This window comes from Magnolia sinica, chromosome 16 (genome assembly GCF_029962835.1).
Source record: "Magnolia sinica isolate HGM2019 chromosome 16, MsV1, whole genome shotgun sequence".
NCBI lineage: Eukaryota > Viridiplantae > Streptophyta > Magnoliopsida > Magnoliales > Magnoliaceae > Magnolia > Magnolia sinica.
The window spans coordinates 58,637,953-58,662,788 of NC_080588.1; the positions used below are offsets into that span (position 1 = coordinate 58,637,953).

General features: G+C 40.6%; 1 protein-coding gene across 1 annotated transcript in view; it reads right to left on the reverse strand.

The window, feature by feature from the left end:
- Window positions 1-1,023: 1,023 nt before the first annotated feature.
- LOC131228985 (uncharacterized) overlaps window positions 1,024-24,836 on the reverse strand; it is a 36,309-nt gene continuing 12,496 nt past the window's right edge. The window contains exons 2-7 of the mRNA XM_058224835.1: window positions 22,450-22,593; window positions 18,202-18,300; window positions 4,332-4,408; window positions 3,944-4,052; window positions 2,444-2,772; window positions 1,024-1,380 (exon numbers count right to left, since the gene is read on the reverse strand). Of these exons, the coding sequence (XP_058080818.1) occupies window positions 1,288-1,380; window positions 2,444-2,772; window positions 3,944-4,052; window positions 4,332-4,408; window positions 18,202-18,300; window positions 22,450-22,593 (851 nt within the window). The 3' untranslated portion in view covers window positions 1,024-1,287. The remainder of the gene's footprint in view (window positions 1,381-2,443; window positions 2,773-3,943; window positions 4,053-4,331; window positions 4,409-18,201; window positions 18,301-22,449; window positions 22,594-24,836) is intronic.

Here is a 24,836-nt window from a genome sequence, read left to right on the forward strand (position 1 = left end):
GATGAGCATTTCTCTTGATTTGTATTTGCTTTTATTTGATCAATTGTACATGATTTTTTTGAATGAACAAACGAATTGATTGTTAAGAACCGAATTCTTCTAATCACCGAATAGAGAGACCGTGAATTCGCGGGCAAGAACAGGTGCCTAACACCTCTCCTTGTAAGCTAGTTTGGAGCCATTTTCTAAAATTCGTGCAATTCTTACTCAACAAACATAAGCATAAGAAATCGTGCTAGTTGCTACTCTAATTTCCAGATTGATTTGATTCATGATCTAATTGGAGAAGCGCAATCCATCCATCATCAAATCATCCATTTTCCTCATATACACACCTAACGGGCCAAAACAAACAGACCAAAGCCAAAGCCCAATCCCAACCACCCACGTTTGTCCAACATCTGGCCTGTTCCGTAAGTGTGCCTATTTTCCATGGTATTTAGACAAAAATGCTCTCAAAATCCTAAACAGGGTGGGCTGACAAGCTCCTCAATACAGACTAAACCTGGACCGGTTATCAAATGGGTTAAAGTTTTAGGCTGAGGTCCAACCCTCAGACCTAGTATTCCAGTTGAAGTCCAGCCAGAAGCAGGCCAGCCTAGCCTATTTAACAAAAAATTGTGGTTATTTGATTATCCAGTTATCAGATTGGTTTATATTAACAAATAAAAAATATCCAGTCCTCTTTTAACGAACGTTCGCAAATCCGAGTTTATGGTTGTTCAACCAATCTAATTTTTGGGACATTGACTTAGCGACAGTGGGTTGTACAATTCAATCAGTTTAATTTGAGTTAACACATCCCATTTGTACAATTACTGACTGCATGCGTATCAACCAACTGCCTGAGTAAATCATGTAACTCCCCTTTGAAAATCAGCTCTAGAAAACTCAGATTTTGAAATTCTCACCAGATTACCCCAACCGTTTTTAAATGGTGGGAAATATGTGCACATAATGCATTGAAGTCATTGCTCAAATGCACATACCGAGTATTGCCTGCTTTGCCTAATGCATGTCTCGTCATGTGCAAGTTGCATGATATTCCTTTAATTTCTAAGTTATCGAATAAATATTCAATATCAAAATTAGTAAATAAATACCCCTTCTACCAAAATTTGAGGGATGGAAACACAAACCTTTCTACAACGGCTCAAAAGACGACAGGCGGCATCTCGAACTTCTAATTACTGTTGTAGGAAGAGTCTTACATTGCGATTCCATGTAATGGATTTCCTCTCTTAGACCAAAGAAGTCATGACCAGGTCAAAAGAGCATCGGATCTTTTCAATAGTATGTAGAGAGTGTCCGATGGTGCGGCAAAGATGGGCATTGAACACCAACAGACCAGAGCCAGAGATCCAACTCTACACTCAGCACCTGAACAGGAAAACTTCAGCATTAGCTGTAGCCTGTAAGTACTCAACATTTTAGGAGCTTTGATCTGATTGCACACCCGTCTACATGCAACAATTTGTCAGTCATCCCCACTTTGTAACAGGTAAGGGCCACACATCTGATTGCATACACGTTTGACCCTCCTTATTAGAAGACTCACACGGACTTTTGGGCAAGGTCATCTATATGACGGGCCCCACCTGGTGTATTGAGTCAGGTCTCCCACAAATGCAGGCTGGCATCATGGCCACAGGGGGAGGGGTGTGCAGACATGTGCCTGTGGGCTTAGCAAAACCCTACTTGTGAAATGAAACTAAGAGAACCATCAAAAGACTTATGGTGATGGTGCAAGCCAAATATAAATGTATCATGCCTAGGTACTGATACTGTTGAGCTTGACTGTGGTTGAAACCATAGCTCTATAATTCGCTGACTCAGCTTGAAACTCGGCTGCGTCAACTCGACTCGGTGAGATTTCAACCTTAGTCTCTGGGAAACTCTGTACTGGGTGAGACTCGCCCTGGACTCAGAGAGACTTACTGAGTAGACTATCTACATAGATGTATAATCTGGAGCCCTGCCAACGCTCTACTTACATGAGTAGGATCTTGAGTCTCATATCCGCATGGCATGTACCCGCGAGATGCAGGCCATTCGCTAGGTGGCCCAGCATGTATGTGCTGATTGTCCGAAAGTAAGGCTATTCCAGCATTCAGGTGGGTCATACACGCATGTCCACTGTGGACAATTAGTCAATTCCTTTTAACTGTCCATTTCTACGGACACGTGGGGCCAACAAACAATCGGACTGGCTTGATTCTCAGGCCACGACACATGCACAGTGGAGCCCACCGAATGAACAGCCTAATCTCTCTCACATGTGAGCTGGGGGGATTCAAAATCCCACTCACACAAGTTGCCTTCACATTTATAATAAACATATCAGTGCCCTACCCCCAGGGAACATGGAAGCCAGCTTTGAACTAGAAATTGGTAAGCTGCTGCTTTGGGGGGGGAGGGATGGAATTGGTAAAGATAGAAGTACCTGCTTTCCGGACTTTTTCTTGATCAAATCCTTCATTTTCTCCACAGCATAAATAGTGCAAGCTCGTATCTCAACTTCCTCCTCACTACCTGAACATATTTCATCATTAGCATCAATAACGCTAGCTAAGGCTGAACTGTATCTCAACACACCAAGCTGCCGAAGGACTGCAGGGACAATGTAGTCCGCAAAAATAGTAATCGAACTGATGTCATTGAAACTGCCATATCCTTGTCCCTTGAAGGCGCCCCATACATCAGCTGCAAATATCTGCGCCCTTTTGTATAGGAAAACTTGGTGACCTTTGTACAGTGTGTGATCTCGAAAGCCTGCAACATTGAAAGTATTTGAAGTTAGATAACTGAATTTCAATGTTGAAAGGAAGATGTGTTAAAGAGATGCTTGTTCTGTGACTGCATTTCTCAAAGCATTACGAATAATAATCCATAGTATCCTCATATCCTCAATTTATACAAGTGAGGCTGGTGGTTTGGTGATCCAACCCATTGATCTAATGGACCCCAATGTCATGAACCATGCTTCGAAATCCTCACTCGTGGGCCAATCCTAACCCTTGGGGGCCTGAAAATACACAGTAGATGGTTAAGATAAAAGGTGCAGCGATGTCCACATTCAATGGGAAAAGAGCCAAACAAAGGATTTCTAGGAAAATTTTGGAGCATGGTCAAACAACACTGTGATCTGTTATATCAGTGGCCTGGACTGCAGAACAGTGTGCTCCACTTGTACAAACTGAGGACTCAAGGATGCAGACTTAGATTTAAAGCCTTCTATTTAGTGCATAAGCATCCTGACAGACTCCTCAGATCTTGCACACATGTACCACATCCTGATGGACTGCTCAGATCCACACACACATGCACACGCACCCACCCACACACGCACGCATGTGCACGTGCCCGCACCACCCACCATGGATATTGGGGAAAGAATTATCATTCTTCTCATATCCTGGTATATTGTTTGTATGGTTGTAACATATTTGTATCTGAATATTACTTAAATTTTGTTTATCTAACCAAACGTACATTCTAGTAGTAACAGACAAGCGTAAAGGGAAAATTATATAAGAAAACGACTCAGTCAGATATGCAATATGGGCAGCATTTTGGGCAGTGGGGAGGCAATATAAGGAGAGGATGAGCGTTGCAGAGACGAGAATGTTGAGAAGGATGTGTGGCAACTAGAAAGAACAGAATTAAGAATAAGGTCATCCCAAGCAGCCTAGACCGGACCCAAACGGGATAAATTGGAGAATCAATTAAGGTGGTCTGTGGCCGTGTGCTACAAAAACCAGAGATGGCACAGGAGAGAAGATTGTTCACTTACGAAGGGAATAGCCAGGACAAGGGTATGATCATGAATGATAATGAATGATGATTCATGTAACATGTTATCACCAATCCAAGTGACTATGTGATTCCGGTTCCAAACTTTTAACTTATTTAAGGCATCACAGGATCTGGAGAAATGACATACCAGGGAAATGACGCGTAATCAGGGCAACAAGAGAAACAGCAGATTTTCCACAAGCCTCCACAAGATTCGTTGCTTTTCCCTCAAAGTTTCTCTCAAGTTCCAATCCAACCTGACTTCATTGAAGTAAAGGGCATGGTACCACAATGAATAGTGAAATGGCATTCAAAACATTTACAAAGAAGTAAGCATGTAGAAAAGACTGATCTGGCTAATATCTCAGGAAAACCAAATAACAGCAAACAAAGCAGGGTGAGAGAATGAACAGGGTATGGAGGACAGCAGGCAATCAAACTGCAACGATGCATTAAAAATGGAACAAAAACTCAAGCAGTATAGAGTAGAGTTTCCAAGGTTTTGGACATCCACCTAGTCACTAGAGAAAGTGTACCTCATGCAGAAGGCGGATGCGTTCATCCTCCAAGGGAAGCGGGCGAGACCAGTTCAACATCTTGCGCAGTTGAGGACCTGACAATAACTTAAAAACAATTATATCTCCATCTTTTATGAAAGCTCTATGGAACATTGTTGCCAAAATCCTACAATTTACAATTCGAATCATATGACATAAGAGTCCCAAATAGCAAATCTGCAATAATCATATGAATATATCAAATAGTAGGATAATTGCAGACTTTGTAAACAGGGCTCAAAATAACATTTTAAAATTTTTAAAAAATTTTTTTTTTAAAAAAAAACCTTCTTTTCATTTTTTTTAATACATTTTTCTCTTTTTCTTCTTTTTTTTTTTAAAAAAAAAAAAAATTTAATACTCTTTTCCTTTTAAAACATGTTAAAGCCCCTCCCTATTAAAAAACCTCATTTTTGGGGAGGGAGGGAGGGAGAGAGGATTTAAGGATTTTGATATTCAAAACCCCAAAATAAAGAAATCAAAATATCTTTGTTGTGGGTCAACAAGGACCGTTTGGGTTTGTGGAAAAACAGAGGAAAGGGCATTTCTTGAGAAACAACATTTCTAAAAATTGTGAGAAAGGAAAGGCCGCTTTCCTTTATTGTATTTCTGTTGTGTTTTCCAAGAAAAATAAATTATTTTATTTTTAGAAAGTAAATATATTATATATGGAAGCTTTCTAAAAAATACTCACATGGATTAATGGTAAGACTTGCGTTCAACACATGCGCGCACAGCATGGGCTGTAAGGTTGATTGGGCACTTTTTGGCGCTTTATTAGCGCACTTTACACTTCACATCTGCGCATCGTTGCAAGGAACCCAAGGAGCCTAATTTTTTTTACATTTGGTTGGGACCCATCTAAGCCATGGTGCAATTAGGAAGTGAACTATGGTCTAGCAAAGGGCTTGACCCACTGGTATCTAAGGTTCTAGCCATAGTTTTGGTTGGGTGTGCAAGCCACATAGTTGTAAACATGGCATCCATAACATATGTCGCACATGTGGCAATTCTTTTTTTTTTTTTAACCATTATGTAACTCTCTGTCCAAAAGAAACAAATAAATGCCAAAAGAAAGGTCATCTCCATTCACGACAAAATAGCTATTGTATGTGAACGGGTGTATGGATGTCCTTAATAGGCACATGAGTCTCTTCAGGAAAGACACCATGTCCCTACAAGATCTATACAAAAACAACATTCACAGATCAAGCCAACCATGGCCCAGTACTCTCATCTCTACCCTATTTCATTGAGGCATATCAGTGACAACACTAGGAGATCTGTTCAAAACGTAAGAGTGGCAAATCTTCGTGTTGAATTTCAGATCCATAAGTTTATTGTATCATGAAGACAGTTTGCCATCTCCCTTCTTTGACACTTTTTTAAAAAAGATTAACAAAAAAATTTAACAATTAACAAAACTTATTAAAAGAACACCAAAGGTGAAAAGAGAACAAACAAGGTCTGCTGCAACCAAAGAAAACAAAAACAAAATACAAGCCAACGATAAAAGAAATACACCAGGCCTACTACAACCCGAAGAGGGATGATAGAATACAAGGGTTAGAAATCGAGTGACAGAAAACCACTCTGCAACCTCCCTTTTAATGAAGACGGCCACTCGAGAGATAGACGAGGAGTTCTGAAAGCAGTGATTGTTCCTCTCTTTCCAAATGGACCAAAGGATAGCCATGATGACCAGACGTCAAAATAGCTTTGTAGTCCTTTTCAACACCTCTCCCATGCTAGGCAAAGAGAAGATCCTCAATGGCGAAAGGCATGACCTAGGAGGTGTGGAAAGGAGCCAAAATGCATGACCACACCCCATAGGCAAAGGGACGATGAATGGATAGGTGGTTTATCAATTCCACATTTTCCATACAGAGCAGGCAGATGTTGAGGAGGAACCCTCTTTTCTGCAGGTTGTCAACAATGATGGTTCTCCCCCCAACAAGAAGTCAAACAAACACAGTAACTTTTGGGAGGGAGCTCCATAGGACCAAGCGAAGGAATGAAAACAACATCGATTGCCAGAGGGGTGTCCACTGAGAAAAATGAATAGCAATCTAACCAAGAACATGCCTGAGTTATTCAGGGGCCACAAGAGTGAGTCTTCAACTCTCCGGGAGGGGCGAACGACAGTCAAAAGCTCTAGAATTCTGAGAAAGTCATCTGTCTCAGAATCTGATAGGTTTCTCCCACAAGGAGGAGCCTAGATCCTAGATCCCAAACCCAATGTTAGTGTAACAATTAGCTATAGAAATAGACCTATCTAAGGTGAAACAGGCCAGGCCCAGTGATCCATCTATAAACAGATGAGGGACCCATCATCAGAGAGAAGGAAAAGCTTTCTTACATTTGGGGCCCTCCAGAGGCTCTATAAAGAGAGGAGGATTTGGAAAGCCACCCTCCATCACATGCCCCATACTCGTTGGAAATGATCTCTCTCCACCAGCTGCCAACCTCCAAGCCAAATCACCCTATCCATTTACAAAAAAGGGTAAAGTTCATCATGACCAGATCCCGAATACTGCACCACATCCAAGATAGGCTTGCATACCTCAGACCAGCTGAGAAGGTGAAATATACAGCCATCAGAATTCCCATTCCACAAAAAGGTTTCTTTTGAGCATGCCAAGCTTGACCAATACAGACCTTGGACAACAAATGATAGAGAGAGAGCGGGAAGGTTGGAGAGGGCGGCTTTAGTAAGAGTCAAGAGTCCCCCTAGGGACAAGGAACAACATTTTCAGCAAGATGGCTTCCGTGCAACTTGTTCAATAACCACATCCCACAGATGCTTGGTGGCCTACAACCGAAAACAGTCACCAAACAAGAAAGAGCAGGGGACGAGAGATTAATACCGAGCATCTCACTTTTGGAAAGATTTACCTTAAGACCAGAGATAGCCTCAAAACAGCAAATAATTTTCTAAAGGTTTTCAACAAACACCTCTTCATCATCACAAAAGAGGAGAGTATCATCGATGAACTAAATGTGAGTAACAAAGGAACCAGAATTCACCACCTTGAATCCACTAAAGGGGCCAGCAAACACACCTTTACCCAACATTCTGTTGAGGCCTTCAGCAACAATAACAAAAAGGACGGGGAAAAGAGATTCACCCTGCCACAAACCTATGGAAGATTGCAAGAAACCTTTGGGAGATTCATTAACTAAAACAAAGAATTTAGTAACATAAATGCAAACCCATATCCATCTACGCCATTTCGACCCAAAGACAAGCCAACCCAGCATATAGTCCAGGTAGTCCCAATTGACATGATCAATGGTTTTCTCAATGTTAAGCTTATAGACTTCTCCACTCCTACCTTCCCAGTGGCGGGAGTTGATACATTCATGGGCAATGAGGGCAGAGTCAAGTATTTGTTAATTAGCCATTAAAGCTCCCTAAGCTTAAAAAACAACACCCGAAAGAACAAGACGAAGCTTGGAGGCAAGGACCTTATCTAGAATTTTATAGGGGCCCCCCAATAGGCTAATGGGTCAGAAATCCTTGAGATGGACTGCACTATTGATTTTAGGAATGATAGCAATGAAGGAGGCGCTCGTTTCCAAGGTAACTAGCCTTTAGAGAAGAATTTTGAGAAGAAACCAATTAAATCCAATTTGATCACATTCCAGAAAACTTGGAAGAAGGCTAGAGGAAACCCATCAAGGCCAGGGGCTTTTTCTCTGCCAACGAAAAACATTGAAACCTTGATTTCCTCATTAGAGAAAGGGGATTCAAGGGCCTCAGCTTCCTCAGTAGAGATCTGAGAGAAGGCTAAGTTATCTAACTTAGGTCGAGCCCAGCCTTCAGAGGAATGAGGATAATAAATTGCTATAAAAGGAAACAATATGATCACAGACCTGATGCATGTCCTCCACTCTATTAACGTTTATGGAGACGCTACTTATCTTGTTGCATCAGGCGCATCAGGCAAGAAGTGTTCTTGTCACCTTCCTTGAGCCAAAGAGCATGAGATCGTTGCCTCCACTTTCTCTTCTTGCTTGACCTTACTTGAGTAGTCAACATTTAGAACGGATCTCGAGACTTTATCTTCTTCAGAAAGCAAGCCTCCTCCTTCCTGAGCATCCAAGGATTGGATAGCTGAGTGGATTTCATTGACTTTGTGTTGATACTCCCAAAAGTCTCCTTTCTCCAAAACACCAGTTTATTTTTTAGTAGCTTAAGCCTATGGCTAAGGACAAACCCTAAGAGACCTGTAACGGAGGAGCACCAATTATTGACCATAGAGGAAAAAACATCTATTTCGAGCCACAATAGCTCAAATCTGAATGGCTTAGGACATTAGCCCTCCTTAACAAAGTCTAACAAAATCGGGCAATGATCGAAGATAGGTCGGGGCAAGACTTGTTGCGAGACTGTTGAGAAAGGATCCTAGCTAGCAAGGGGAGATAGGGAATACGTCGAAGCGGGAGAGGATAGGGGGATCTTGACCATTTGACCACATATATTTCACATTTAGGAGAGGAAGGTCCACAAGTTTGTTTCTGTTGGGCACCATGGAAGTGACCATTTGACTCTAATAGCATCGAGGTTTTCCCAGAGGAGGTGCCTCAAAGACGTTTTACCAGAGCCATAGGCTGCCGAGAAGACACATTGAAACTAGAGGAAAGGCTTTTCAGAACCACAGAAACAAAGAAAGCCCCATTCCAAATGTCCACTTTGACTTTAGCCCTGGTGTCCCAGGCCACCAAAATACCACTGGCAAACCCCTCCCCATCGAGCGTCACCCAGTCCTCGGAGGGGACACCCTAGATAGAGTCTATCAGAGACCAATAAACATATTGGAGCTTAGTTTCCTAAAGAGTAATAAGTTGCGCCTTGAACTAACAAAATATCCTTAACATGGGCTCTCTTTTGCCCTCAACCAAGGCCACAGATATTCTAGGAAATAGGCTTCATTAGGAAACCTTCACAACCTATTTGCCTTCTTCACACTACTGGAGCTGGAACCTGCATCATAGTTGATCAGGAATTCGACGTTGACAAACTCTCTCCAACCTTCGGGGGATTTCTGAGATTTTTTGGGCTCATAAGCAATCATAGCACCTCTTGCCTCGACAAACTGGAAAAGGTTATGTAATCATCATCTTGTTCACCAAAGGATACACCAACCAACTTTCAGAACTAGATAAAAGCTTGTGTAATCCTTGAGGGTCCTTGCATTGTGAGAAAATGAGAATATTGCAAGCCTAGGAAGGGAATCTAGCAATCTGAGGAGGAGAGGTGGAGCAGTCTAAAATGGAAGAGGCCACATTGAGGGGGGGTGGGGGGGGGTGTTCATTGCTCAAAGTTAGAGATGGAGCATTGAGGGAGAGGTTCTGGCCCGAAGTCAAAGGGTGGAGATCACAAGAGGTGGAGGAGAGCAGAGTAAGGCAAGGCAAGGGAGATCGAATTCTTGGAAGAAAGGGGACTTGAAGGGGGTAACCGAATTAGAGATCGGTGGAGAGAGGTAAAAGCTGTAGAGATTGATTCAAGGGGGCCGCGAGTAAAGAGAAGTGTTTTGTTTGTCCCCCGCCTCAAATATTATTAAGCAAGCCAAGTGTCATAATGAGGGAGCCCGAGTAGTCAAAGAAATTAAAGCTAACAGCGTCAGCTGGTTTGAGGTGGGGTGGAGTCAGGTCACTGATAGAACCATCACTGACAGCACTATCAAAGGCAGAGGGTACGAAATGATGGTAGAAGGTGCTGACTGTCTCCTTGGGTGGTGGAGACAAGCCACAAGTTAACACAGAACCCTCCACTGACGTAGCTCGAGCCACCACTATCATCATTGTCAAAGTCAGTCATCGATGAAAGGGGCTTCAAAAGGTTCGACAAAAGGGGCTTCAAAAGGTTCGAGCGACGATAGGGTCAGACCACGCATCACCTCGGATTTAACCTAGTTGACACCTTTTTCATCACAATTAAGGAGGCCTACATCAACATGCTCAGAAAATGACATCAGAGGGCCATGCATCGCCAAAGAACCACCACCATCAATCTCAAGGGCCTGTTGCTGCCAACCACGTATCTCAAAGGGGCAGCTCTAGCTGTCTAAAGCAAAATGGATAACGTCATAAGCCTAGAAAACTCATAGGAGCCAACTGTAGCAGGCTCGAGAGGGAGCGTGCCTAGACCACACATCACCAGATGACAGGGACAAGCCTCATTAGTACGAAAATGGCCTAAGATCGCGCCATGTGTCTGTTGGCCATCCACACTTTCCGTCGAGGGGTTAGAGGATAGGCCAGGTGGTGAATTGAAAGCGACTCGGATCAAAGCAAGAACAATGGTGTATGCATATGGATCACGAGTCGACTAATGGAGGTCCACGCACACCTCAATCTCGAGACAATTCATCCCCACCGAGACCGAAATCCTAAAAGGGGTAGAGAAAAGCCCCTTCTTCCTGATGAGGAGGTGAGCAACTCAGAGCTCTCACTCGCTTTCCATCGTAGAGTTGAAAGACAAAACCTCTCTTATGCATGAGCTAAGAACCAGCAAAAACTCCTAGCTCCAAAGCTCAGGGCATGTTTGGAACGATGTAGTGCATTGCATCGCATTATCATAATGATTACCTCCTGCAATGCATGTTGGCTAGTAATACCTTGGAATATTGAGCACTAAATATAGCATTTGGAATCGAAAAACTTCCTTTGCATTAAGCACGGTATTACGTCAAATGCAATTCAAGGGTAGAAATGTGTATTGTAGTGGAATGAGGTATGTGTTATATCCACACTGTCCATTGGTTTTTCCAAGTCATTTTAGGGCGTAAGCCCAAAATTGAGGCAGACCCAAAGCGCAAGTGGGTCACACAACATAAAACAATGGGGATTGAATGCCCACCATTGAAAACTTCTTAGAGGCCACAAAAGTTTTGGATCAAGCTGATATTTGTATTTTCTCTTCATCCATGTCTTTGTAACCTTATATACAGGTTGGATGGCAAATAAACATTACAGTGAACCCTAGGAAGGTTTTGATGGTGGGCATCATTGTCCCCACTGCTTTTTGTGGTGTGGTCCACTTGAGCTTTGGATTGGCCAAAACTGATGGACGGTGTGCATATAACACATACATCGTGGTGGAGCCCAAAAAACTTTGCCACATCAACACTGTACAGACTTTCATGCTATATTCTATACAACCAAATCCGACTCTGTGGGACTTGAAGCTCAAATATATGGAATGATTAAAGCTCTCCCAAACAGCTGGGTAATGTAATGATTGCATTAATGCAATACATTACTTCCAAATTCCACCTTCCAAACACACCCCAAGGGAATGACCTTGAACTGAAACCAAGAATCCATTGAATCGAAAATGGATATCTACACCCATTTGCACAAGGAGGTCATCGGTAGGGGTACACATTTAACCGTTGGAACCGTGTAACTAGACCGGAACCATTGGATCGGTCCGGTTTGGTCCGGTTCCAGGGTGCTAACGGTCCGGTTCCGGTTCCCAAATTTTGAAAACCGTTGATTACGGATCGGTTCCAGTTTAGGGTCCTGTAGAACTGTACCGAACCGTTGATCCGAACCGTAGAACCGATCCAATACAGGAACCGTGGATCTGAACCGTCGATCCGATGTATTTAAAACCAAAAAAAAAAAAAAAAAAACCCTAAGTTGCCTAAGTCCACGCCCTGCCCTCTCTCGCGCCGCACTCCCTGCCCTCTGCCCCTCTCTCGCAGCACTCTCTCTCTCTCTCTCTCTCTCTCTCTCTCTCTCTCTCTCTCCGTCCTAGTCCCAGACACCGGCACCCCCCTAGCCCGAAGGTCGTGCGGCGCGTCTGAGCTCTCTCTCTCTCTCTCTCTCGCCGTCCGCCCGTCCCAACTCCCAATCACCGGAAATCCCTCTCTCTCGCCGTCCCAATCATCGGGACACTCTCTCTCTCTTTCAGTACACTATTTTCTTTCTAGGTTTTGATTCTTTCCTTTTTTCTTTATAGGGTTTTTCTCGGTCATCTTGTTGATAGCTACGGTGATTTTAGGGTTATGACCAATATACGTGGGCCCCGTATTTGAACAGCTAGATTTGTGGAATTATGGGCAGCATCCATGGAAGCAGTGTGTCCGTACTTAGATGGTTATAATCCACAGAGTATCTGTCTGAAGTAGAAGGGTGTTTTATGAATGATCCTGTTGGCCGGAATCTGCGATGCGAGAAATGATCAGATACAGGCTATACAGCAATTGTGTATCATGAGTTATGATGCATTCATGTTTTTGTGCCAACATTTCATATACATAAAAAATCATATCCGTAAAAAATCTTGGCAACGCCATGTTGATCATTTTATATGAAAATCAGCGCATACTTATAGAAGAGGATACAAAGTAAATATTATTAGACAACCGATCGTATGACTTAGAGTACTAATGTGGCCCAAAAAATTATTCTTTTTCTTCTATTTCATATTCTTTTTTGTTTTAAAAATAAAAAATAAAAAATCAACTAACTGAGCTGGATTTTTAAAAGCCCAGACCGTGGATCCGATCCGGGACTGAACCGTTCTTCACGGTCCGGTTCCGGTTCGGTTCTAGGGTGCTAACGGTCCGGTTCCAGTTCCAATATTTGTAGAACCATTAGGAACGGTTCAGTTCCGGTTTCACCCCAAAACCGGACCGAACCAACCCGTGTGCACTCGTAGTCATCGGGCCATCATTGAACAAGGCTTCCGCCAATAAGATGCAACCATTGTTCTCTTCCGGCCTGAGGTTGAGGAGCAACTCCTCTCCCAGTGATTAGAGGTTGAAATCACCATCCCTTAGATTACAGCGAGCTTCCAACCAAACCTTAATGTCGGCAAGAGAGGTTCCTTTTTCAAGACTTAACAACTAGACTCCATTAGAATATAGTAACCGTTTCATCCATCGTCGAGTGGTCAACTTTGATCTCAAGGCCAGAAGCGGAGTAGACTTTTCGGATCCGAAGATCATCCAACTCCTTGGGCTCATCTTGAGTACTAAAATCCATGGCAGTAGGGAAGCCAATAAAGGTCCCTACCACTACATCTCTGAACGAGTGGCCCGAGATCGCCATGCCCCCACCCGATATCTTGGGGGGGCTACCGCCATGCGAAGTGAAGGTCTAGAGCCCTTGATCACCGTGACCTTCACACTCGGACCTTTGAAGACGAAGTCCAAGCCGTACCGAGCCATTTGGACGAAAAGCTTCCTACTGTCGAAGCCAGACTGATGGAGGATTGTAATGGTTTGAGTGGCCTCCTCTGCAATCTCCATACAAACAAAGGCAAAGCCGTGACTGTATGGAGAACCTTTCTTCTTCGAGATAACCACCTCCTTTACCACCCCTATCTTCCCAAAGACTCTAGAGAATTGATAATCATTCCAGTCCTCCACGAAGTTACAAACGAAGGTGGGATAGTCCAGAAACTAGGACAACAAGTCTTTCTTCTCATTAGTCAAGGGTCGCCGCCTAGAGACATTGTCCATCCATCACTGACTCTAGACTTCAGAGTAGGATCGACTGCCAGGGCCCGACCGATGACTCCAGGGTAACTTCCCAGGGGCCGAGGTGTGGGAGTCGTAGCCAAGGCTTCTGCATCAACTGGAGAGACCACGGCCTTTCGAAGAAGCTCTCTGTATGTGATCTCAAACGGGAAAAGCTCTCACTTCGCGCACTAAAATGCCAGCCATAGCAAGGGCTTCTGCATCGACTAAAGGGACCACAACCTTTTGGAGAAGCTCTCCACATGGGATCTTCGACAAGAAAAGCTCTCACCTCGTGCACCAAAAGGCCATTTTTTTGAAGTGGCCCCTTCTCTAGACTCCTCCTTGAGTCACCCTTTTCCTTAATCCTACAGCACTGAAATCACCGCTCCCGATCTTCCTCTTGGTTGTGAGATAGAATAGCTTCTCTTCCTCAAGATCTCGGCAGGGGATTCCTTATTTGCCAAGGTGGACCAACGTCTCTCCTTTGGGAAAACTCATTCCCCCCCCAGTTCTCCTCTCCCTCAACGAATGATTTCCACAAGGATCTCTCTCTCTCCCTCCCTCTCTCTCTCTCTCTCTCTCTCGCACACACACGCACACACAGAGAGTTAGGATTGCACTTGTTAGAATATTCAGAAAAGGGCAGCAAATAAGCCTTCATATATTAACTATTTAAGTCAAGACTTGAACCCACAAATCAGTCATTTCTTCTTAAAATTTCTTGTTTCCTCCATTGTGTATTGCATTTTATTAGCATTTTCAACAAGATATTCTTGAAAATTTTCTTCCACTTCCAAATATGTTGTTTGGGAAAAGGAAATTTTTTATGAAAATTTTGCTTAACACGTGTGGCATTGAAGATAAATTGTGACACATTCTACAGTATCACATGTGACTCATTGCCACATGTTGCATTTGTACGTGTTGCATTGCCACAGGTGGCACAATGGACCATAGCTCTGAATATCGGTATCAATAGGCATATCCACCTAGCCAAAAAATGATACGTTACGGCGTCGCATATCGAGCCCATGTCACACAGAATTTTCTTTTAGCAAAAAATTAGAAAAATAGAAAATTTTAAAAATTATAATAATAAATTTTAAGAAATGAAACATCCAAGAATTTATCACTTTTTTGTGCTTTGACCATGTATTCAATGGTGTTTTAGATCATTCTTTGGTAAGAATGCTATATGTTGGGTTGACTAATAAGTTGTAATGTTGGTTTTTTGGAGTATAAATTGTTGATATTTGTCATAAATTGATATAATATAATGCTAAAACACCAAAATAAAGAGAATAAAAATGAAAATTGTTTTAAAAATGGCCAAAAATGGCCCGAAATTAGAAAATAATTTAAATCCAGCAGTAAATGATAGATCTATGTTCAAAACAAAAAGCATTTACCTAGATCGATCAATAGATTCATTTTCCAAAAAATTATGTTTGAACATTTTTTTTTTCAGAAAATGCCCAAATATACAAAAATAAATTGAAATTTGTATTTAATTAATGCATGTATGAAATGTGTAGATATATGGTATTAAAAGGCTATTCATGCATTATTATAGCATTTGATTGAAAAAAGTAATGAAAAAACTAAAAATTTCATAAAATGCAAGCGTAAATAGAAAAAAGTAAAAATATTCAAAATTTCCCTAAATTGAGAAGAAATGCGTACATCTATAGTATTAAAAGGCTATTTATGCATCATCATAGCATCTGATTGAAAAAAGCTTTTAAAAATCTGAAATTTCCATAAAATTCAAACGTAAATAGGAAAAAAAATTCAAAGAATCCCCAAATCAAGAAGAAATGTGTAAATCTATAGTATTAAAATGCTATTCATGCATCATTAAGCATTCGATTGAAAAAAGAAAGTTTTTTTTAAAAAATCAAAAAATTCCAATGTAAATAGGAAAAAGCATAAATAATAAAAATCCTCAAATCAAGAAATGTGTAGATCTATAGTATTAAAAGTCTATTCACGCATCATTACAAATTTGGTTAAAAGAAATAAAAATAATAAAAAAGAACTGAAATTTTCAATGTAAATAGTAAAAAATAACAAACATTCAAAAAATCTCCAAATCGGAAGAAATCAACCATGTTTTGATCGATTGGGTTGATTATATTTTTTACTCAATTTCAGCACTAATAAACTAAATAAAAAATAAAAAAGTATTTTACCATTTTTATTTTCCCCAAATCAGATACAAGTGCTTCAATCCTTAGATTTAATTCCAAAATTGATGTTTTGATCTTCAAATGTAGTGTAGATCTGATCAAAAATGGGCTTCAAACAATCTCTAAGGTTAAAAAAAAAAAAAAGGAGAGAGAGAGAGAGAGAGAGAGAGAGAGAGAAGGTGAGTAGAGATAAATGGGGAAATTTCAAAAAGGAGGGCAGATTGTGGGGTTTTGAACCATATCAATTTGACCAACATGGGTCGTATCAGCGCCAATACAAGTTCAATTTTTCGTATCAGGCTGATACAGACCCATATCGCGTATCGTCTCATGCCAGTACAAATTCATACAATACCGATATTTGAATCCATGCATTGGACATGTGGATTGCTTGAAGATGGACGATGGCACATTTTACATGTGTCACATTGGCACGTGTCACATGTGGGTGCTTGAAGAAGGAAGTTGGCACATGTGGGGCGCGTTACAGTAATAGTGGCACTTGTAGCACATTTGTGCATATTGGGTGCTTAAGATGATTGATGTCAAAAATGAGCGCATTTGGTACACATGGAGCGCTTACATTGGCACATTGGCAAAAAAAAAAAAAACATGTTTGGCACATAGACACATGTGGGTCACTTGAAGATGATGGTAGCACATGTTGCACATTGCAACATGTGGCAAGTGTGGCAATTGGCACATGTGAGATGGATGGTTGCACATGTGAGGCATTTGATAATAGTCAGTTGCATATGTTGGGCATCTAATGATGGATGGTAGAACATGTGGCAAGTGTGGCACATCAGCAAATGTGAGATGTGTGGTTGCACATTTGGGGCATTTGATGATAGCCAGTGGCACATGTGGCAACCATGTGGGACACTTCGTAGAGAGCGGTTGTCTCGTTTTCCTCAATTTCATGGAAGTTATGTTTCTTAATTTTCCAAGAAAATGGAAACGATGTTTCCAAGAAATTTACAAAAACAAACAATGGAGATGCTATTTTTATGAAAATAGCATTTCCTCAATTTATGAAAATGGCCTATTTGATTTGTTGAAATTACTAGATGTAATGAGGTAATGATTACTTGGGTAATTCCTGCCAGCCGCCACAAGTAAGATGTTGACAGCTATGGTGTTTGAAAGGGTCCCGGCTCTTATACCAAGGAGGGGAAAAAATGATGTTGTAAAAGCTCTGTGAGCCCCACCATGATGTATGTGTTTTATCCATGTTATCCATCCATTTTTCCAGCTCATTTTAGGGCATGAGCCAAAAAATGTAGATCTAAATCTCAGGTGGACCACACCACAGGAAACAGTGGTGATTGAACACCCACCGTTAAAAACTTCTTGGGGGCCACAAGTTTTGGATCAAGCTGATATTTGTGTTTTCCCTTCACCTTGGTCTCTATGACCTAATCAGCGGGTTGGATGGCAAATAAGCATTATAGTGGGGCCTAGGAAGTTTTTAATGTTGGGCATTCAATCACCACTATTTCCTGTGGTGTGGTCTACCTGAGATTTGAATCTACCTCATTTTTTGGCTCATGCCCTAAAACAATCTGGCAAGATGGATGTATGACATGGATAAAACACATACATCATGGCAGGGCCCATAGAGCATCAGCAGGGTCAGTACGCAATCCACTTCCGAAATAGAGGGAATTCACTGGCATGTGATCCTAGTTTTCGAGGTGAATTGATTCAGTAAGCCGCCTCTCTTCCAAACACCCGTTAGGTTTCATCATTATGCTTTTACCACCATTTACGGGTATTTACCCCTAACGAAACAAGCCCTTAAGGTAAATTTCTTGACAAATTAGAAAATAATGGAAAGACAAGAATCCTTAACGCTATTGTGATATGTATTAATTTTTTTGTGCATATTGATGGACATGGATGGTTGATGAATTTTAATTTTTTTTCTGATTTATTTATAGTTTTTCTTCTTTCTTCTTTTTTTTAAAAAAAAAAAAAAAGAAAAACAGAAAAATCCTATGATTTGTGATTTGATACAATTCAAACACTATTATAATATGCAATACGATAATTACTCTGACAAAATTGCTGTAGAATATAAAAACTGCTAAATGTACAATTAACCACCCTATGAACCCTAAAAATATGTAAGAGTAATGTGTGAGTACAAATGCAAGGTTGGGTATGGAAACCAAATACCAGTGTAGCTTTGTAGACGATCGGCATCAAAGGCAGATTTGTCATTTTCCAAAGCCGCCTTCAGCCCTGAAGCTAAATTGTCGTACTTGAGGTCCTTGTCTGTGTATCGTAGACAATAGAGAATCAGAAATAGTTATAAAATAACATAAAATAAGACGGATCCTATGATTGATATCTAAGCATAAAATTCAATCCAAGTTTAAAGGTTCATCATTATCAAGGAAAAGTTTTTTCCCCTGCATCAATAGAAAGCATAAGCAGCTATGGATGCACCGTAGATTTGAATGTAATTATTATAGTAGAGTGGAAATAACGAAATTGTAATTTCCTTCTTCAACAATCATATTAATGGTATGGGCTCCAAAATAGCAATTACGTTATTTTCTGAGAGTTTAAAGGAATGCAATTGCTATTTGAGGGCTACTTCCTCATTATAAATGCTAGGAAACATCAACAAAATTTGCCATTTCTCTTTGATTAAAGTCGAATATTGCCACATCCAAAGGCGGCTCAAGTTTAGCAAAGAAAACTCATAACAGCATCAAACTAAAGGTAAACAAAAAGCCAAGTGAAAACTATCACATTAACATTTGGAACAAACACAACAAAAGATAAGCGATGTATGGAAGATACGGATGGAAACAATCAGGTACATCAGGACAACAAAAGAGAGAAACAGAAAACAAAGGATGGCGGGTTCTTAGGAGCAACCTTGATTACTAAAAGTTTCATCACCATCTAACTCATAAACAGAGTCAGCAAACGAAATAAGATAAATAGAGAAAAGCACATAAAAAGGCGATTTACAGTATTGTAAATTCAATTAGAGCATTCTACCACATAACTCTGTGGTTTTGTTGTTTCAGGTTATACCATATTTCCCTATTGAAGGGAACAAGATATGAGAGAATTCATGATAAGAAAAGTTTCATGGGTTGCTTGTTCACCCTCCCATCAAAGAGGCTTTGACTTTCCTCCATTTCCTCTCAAAGGAATTGAAAGTACACCTCAACATGTTCAGGTCTTTCATGAAGCACGTTGCCTCAATGTGTTCGTCTAAGCATTTTGTCCATACTCTAGTTCTTTTATTAACCTCTCCAAGCCATCGACTACAGTAACTGAGCCCATCATACGCCAATTCTCAACTTCAAGACTAGAGCGAGAAAAATATCCTGGTTATCCAAGGTTTTGAATAATGCCATCGATGTGCATATTAGTTGGACACAAAAATGATACCATACGAAGTGTATCAGACTATCAATCGATTTCATTTTTGGAACAAAAGAACTTGAAATTTTATTGGGAAAATAGGAAAATTTTAAAACACCAAAATCTATCATTTTTTATATTTTTGACACATATTCGATGGTGTATCAGACTATTCTTTGTTAAGTTAAATATGTGTGTGCGCCCCAGCCTACCTTGGTCCCACACATGTATTTTTTTTTGTGGTCATCTCTAGATGGCAGGAATCTCATTTCCGCATAAAAGATAATCGATTTTTTAAAGAGCTCTTTGAGGGGCAAAATTGACTTTTATTTCTGCTGGAGACGGAACTATTAAAAAAAATGTTGCTCGTTGTTTGGCAGAAATTACTATTTCCCCACCCAGGCAGCATTTACCGCAAAATGCCATTTTTGGGCTTCCATTACTCTAACCTCCTGTACCTGATTCTCATGATCCTAAGGACCATTTTTTAAGCCTATCAGATGAGCTTTCCAACAAGCCCTAGATTGTCTTGATCCGAGGTGTGAGCATGAATTTATGATTAAAACAGTCATGAAGAGGGTTTGCATGAATTTCCAGCAAACAGATTTCATGAGATTGCCCATGAGCATTCAAACCTTTTAACACCATTTCCCTCCAATTCTCCAAGTTCACCCCTCTGACTAACTATGCCTAGGAAACTAGCATCCAAAAACCTCATTCTATGATATCTAAACAAGTGACACAATCCCCTTCATTCAAATTCAAAGTTTTTTTAGAAGCTCCTAGGCCCTTTCCCTCCATCTCTATCCCCTCCAATTCTCTTCAAATTACCAAGTAACGTACCGATCAACAGCTCCTCTTCATGCCACTTGTCAAACATCCATGGATTCACTGCCCTTTAGCAAACCCCTTAGATTCACCCAGCAGCAGCAACAAAATTTCATGCAACAAAGACAATTCAGCAACAAACCAGAGAGGAATGAAGGATAAACAGGAGGTTTTGGACTTGAGCTAAGGAGTACGCCTCAGCCACCTTTGAAGTTTGAGACAAAGCTCCAGTAACCTTAGTAAGCAAACCTCCTTTGTCACAAAATATTTTCTTTTCCTCTTGCAAACTCAAGCTCGAGGAGACACAAACAGTGCCCTTCCTCATACTTGAGATTGATGGAGCTCAAGGACGAATCCCTACATAAGCCTTCCATCCTTTTCATTTTAATTGCACTTTTTTCTTTTCTAGATATTTGACAAAGTGTCCAGAAATTCTGTCTTACAGAATTTCACTTCCTTTGACAGAATACAGACTGCTTTTGCAGGTAGGGAAAAGCACTCAACTAGGGGTGGCAATGGGCACCCTCCACCCTGGCCCTGGCTGGCCCTAATCAGGCACTACAAAGGCCTAGGCCCAGTTCCTAGCCCTACAGGGCTGGGCTGGGCTGGGCCCTATAAGGAAAAGAGTGAAATGGTCAAGGGTTCAAAAAATTCCAATCTTACAATTTTTTGGCATTATCCCCTCCATCCATGACAACTCCCACCACATAGATGGTTTTGATTGTTAAAACATGACCTCAGATCTAAGAGTGCCTTAAAATACACATGTACAAAGAATGGAAACTGCTTACAAGTACCTTAAACTGTCCATCCTTTTTGTACAATGGTGGCCCATTTGATGATTAGATCGGGCCAACAGGCCAAGCCCAGTCATTCGCCTGAGCCTACCTGGCGCAGACACCAGGCCTAGACTTCAAGACCGGGCCCAACCCTAAAGCCAAATTTAGGGGCATAAGCCTCAGCCCTACAGGGCTGGGCTGCCCAGCCCATTGCCACCCCTTAACACCAAGGAATTCCATAACAATACAGGTCACAACGATCGTTACAGTTTTTTTTTAAACTAGTTCAGCCCCATTACAGGTCAATTTTTCTATAACAGTTACCACCGTTATGGCCGTTACATAAACATTTTCAAATACCTTGCTTAACACCTTCCTTCATGTAACTGAGCACTTTCTTGGAATCTGTAGTTCGTAGACCCTTTCTAAGAGTTAAATGTGTAAATTTCTGGGTTCTAACTGGCTTTGAGCAAATCCTGCTGAAATCAATTAATAGCGACTACTATTCCTCTACTCTACAGTATTTCTGCTGGAGGTGATTGGATTCACAAGAGCTACAATCCTCACCTTCCCTTGGACACCTTCCATGCAACTAAGAAACTGCTAAATAGTTTCCATTTGAGCCTTTCATGGTGGTTAAACAAATTTGGTTTGCTAATCCAAATCATAATCATATAAGCCTAATCCCAACCAATTGGGGTCGGCTACACAAATGTTGTTCCACCATTCCACTCTATCAAGGACCATATCCTCAGTTAAATCATACGAGGGTTTGCTAATCCAAATCAAATCAGATATTATGCCTTGTGATATTACGCATATGACATAACCCATTAGCAATAGATAATAAGAAGGGCATACAAACATTTTCCTTCACCTTTTACAACTCTGCATTTTCTTTTCTTTAGGATAAAATTCCCTTCTTTTCCTTTTTTTTCTTTTTTTTTTTTTTGAATTGTTGAATTAGATTCTTGTAATCAATAAAAAGTGAAAAAGAAATATGACAGTACTTATTTGGTTAACAACAGCAAGGAAATGTTTCTCCTTATCATAAATTTATAAATATTAGTCAAGGATCAATAATAGAGCCCATCAGTTGCGTAGCCTGTAATATCATATTGAACGAACTAACTATTTCTTTCAAATGAAGAGAGACATTAATATAGCTTACAAAGTAGAATCCAAAACAAATACCCATGGACAACTAAAGACTGTTTTAACAAATATGCAAGTTTAGAATGGGTCAAATACAATTACAACATATTTTAAAAAATTGCTTTGCAGAAAATATTGATTAAATTAAACCAGTACTAGGATGCTAGAAAGCAAAAATACCCTAAACAGAAGCAATATAAAAAATACCGATTTTACCTTCCTATGTAGATATGGAGAGCACATAATTGCAGAAGAAGCCAGGTTAGACAAAGCATACCTGGCCAAAAGCAGAAGTTTAATGCATCCAAAACAAACAGGTACTGAACCGTGAGTGGCCCATTATCAAAAAAGTGAATTCCTTCAAAATCCCATTCCACTTTTGGTATTGAAGCTTGAATTTCATCCACTACTTTCTCAAGTCCTGCAAAATGTGTACAATGGTAGATAAGCAACTTGATGGGAGAAAAGAAGTTATTTATAGGTATTGGTGTACTTATAGGATGCACTAGTGACTTAGCCATTATGTGTGTGTATTGGTCCACTCCAACAATGCATAAGATCAGAAAAGTCATGCAGGTCAGATATGACCGCCAGTTGACTCGGCAGCGTCACAATGAATCAACTGATTCTTGAACTATGATGGTAGTAATAATTATCAGTCAAATGGTATCCAAAGATTCCATTAGAACAAAGAATGAACATCACAAATATAAGTATATATCCAGAAAATAAAGTGCACCAAATGAACGAAATTCAGCATGTTTTAGAAATTACACAAAAAGGGTTATTGGAAGCTGAAGTTCTCTATTCAAACCAATATTTTAAGTATCACCTGAAAACGATGCGTATCGCCCAATTCATATTGGTTTCGTTGCCGAGTACAAACCAATACCCTACAGAATATAAGCCCAGATTTGATGGAGAGGCAAATTTAGAAATGCTTAGTGACATATTTTAACGCATTCCATGGGGTTGTCTAGGAAATTTTTTTACTGAAAATTGGGTGTATTGTCCTATACTTATCAGTTGTTGATCATAGACGATAGTATACCCAATACACCTTTTTTATGATTAGAGAATTTTATGAAAAGAGAAGGAAAGAAAAACTATAGCAAAATACAACAAAGGAGATCGGGCCTCCTCCAGACACTGGAAACGAGAAGGAAAAAGAAAAAGAAACACCCCCAGAGACTGGTCTCCATTTGAAATCCAAAAAGACCTGTGGTCAACCCCCTCTTTCACTAAATTGTCTGCTCTGTCATTGGCAGAATGGTGGATATGCGCAAAAGAGTCCCCCGACTTGAAACTAAAATCCCGGAGCCTCTTTAAGGATGTAGGCAAGTCTCCACGGGAAGTGACCCTCCTTGATCTACACAATAACATTTCTTGATCACCTTATATGAATAGCAACCTTAGATTGTGCCTAAACACGATTCTCAGCCCATGAAGAAGAGTCGTGGCCTCTACAAAAGAGGAATCCCCGAAACCCGTCAGCCCTTAGAACTCAATGATGAAAACTCCCCTCTTTTGTTTTTTCATACAACCGCCTACTCGTTGAACTATGCCCACGGCCCCACGTAGGGTCCAGCATGTATTGATTTTGGGCTGTTTGTTGCAATTTTTGAGGCATAAATGTCAAAGATTGCATTTGTCATTTGTGGAAGATATGAGTGGATACTTCAAGACTTAGGGATATATCATAGGTTTTTTTTTTTTTTTTTTGTGGGGGGGGTTTCGACTCTACATCATCTCCTAATGGTTTGTAAGGGGGTCACATGGGACGAATTCATGCAAGTAACCTAACTAATCCACACACTCACAATCAAGTAAAAGAGCTCCCGTGTGGAGGGAATCTAGATATTGAAGTTGGAGCACGTGGACACATACAGGAAGGTACCCACCAAGGACTTAACTAACAATGAGGGACCGCAGCTTGTGAAGACCTTGATTTTTAGAACGTGACAAAGGGGGTCACACAGGACGAATTCGTGCAAGTAACCTAACTAATCCACACACTCACAATCAAGTAAAAGAGCTCCCGTGTGGAGGGAATCTAGATATTGAAGTTGGAGCACGTGGACACATACAGGAAGGTACCCACCAAGGACTTTACTAACAATGAGGGACCGCAGCTTGTGAAGACCTTGATTTTTAGAACGTGACAAAGGGCCCATAAATTTTTTTTAACGAACAAAGAGTCTGTAATTAAGGTAGAAATCTGAAATGCTATGGTCATTTCCATGTTAACGACTTCATAGATTGGCTAAACAAGGTAGAAAGGTGTTCAAATATAAGGAAATCACGGACAATTGGAAAGTTAAGTTAGTAACAATGAAGTTTTCCACTCACGTATTAGCATGGTACAACAATCTACACACCTAACAAATCCATCAAGGTAAGGAGAATAATTTTTTTGGAAATGATGGAAAAAAAAAAAAAGTTTAAAAAAGAAAATACATATACACAACTTATACCCGTGACCTCTATCAAAGATGTCACAATATACATCAAGGGAACAAATTGGTAAATAAATAGACTGAGTTTCATACATTGACATTGCGGGTAAGGTTTCATGAGTATGAACACCAAAAGATTTCAAGATATCCTAATGGTCTTAACCCGGACATAAGAAATGAATAGGCTTTCAAAGAGGTAATTATGATG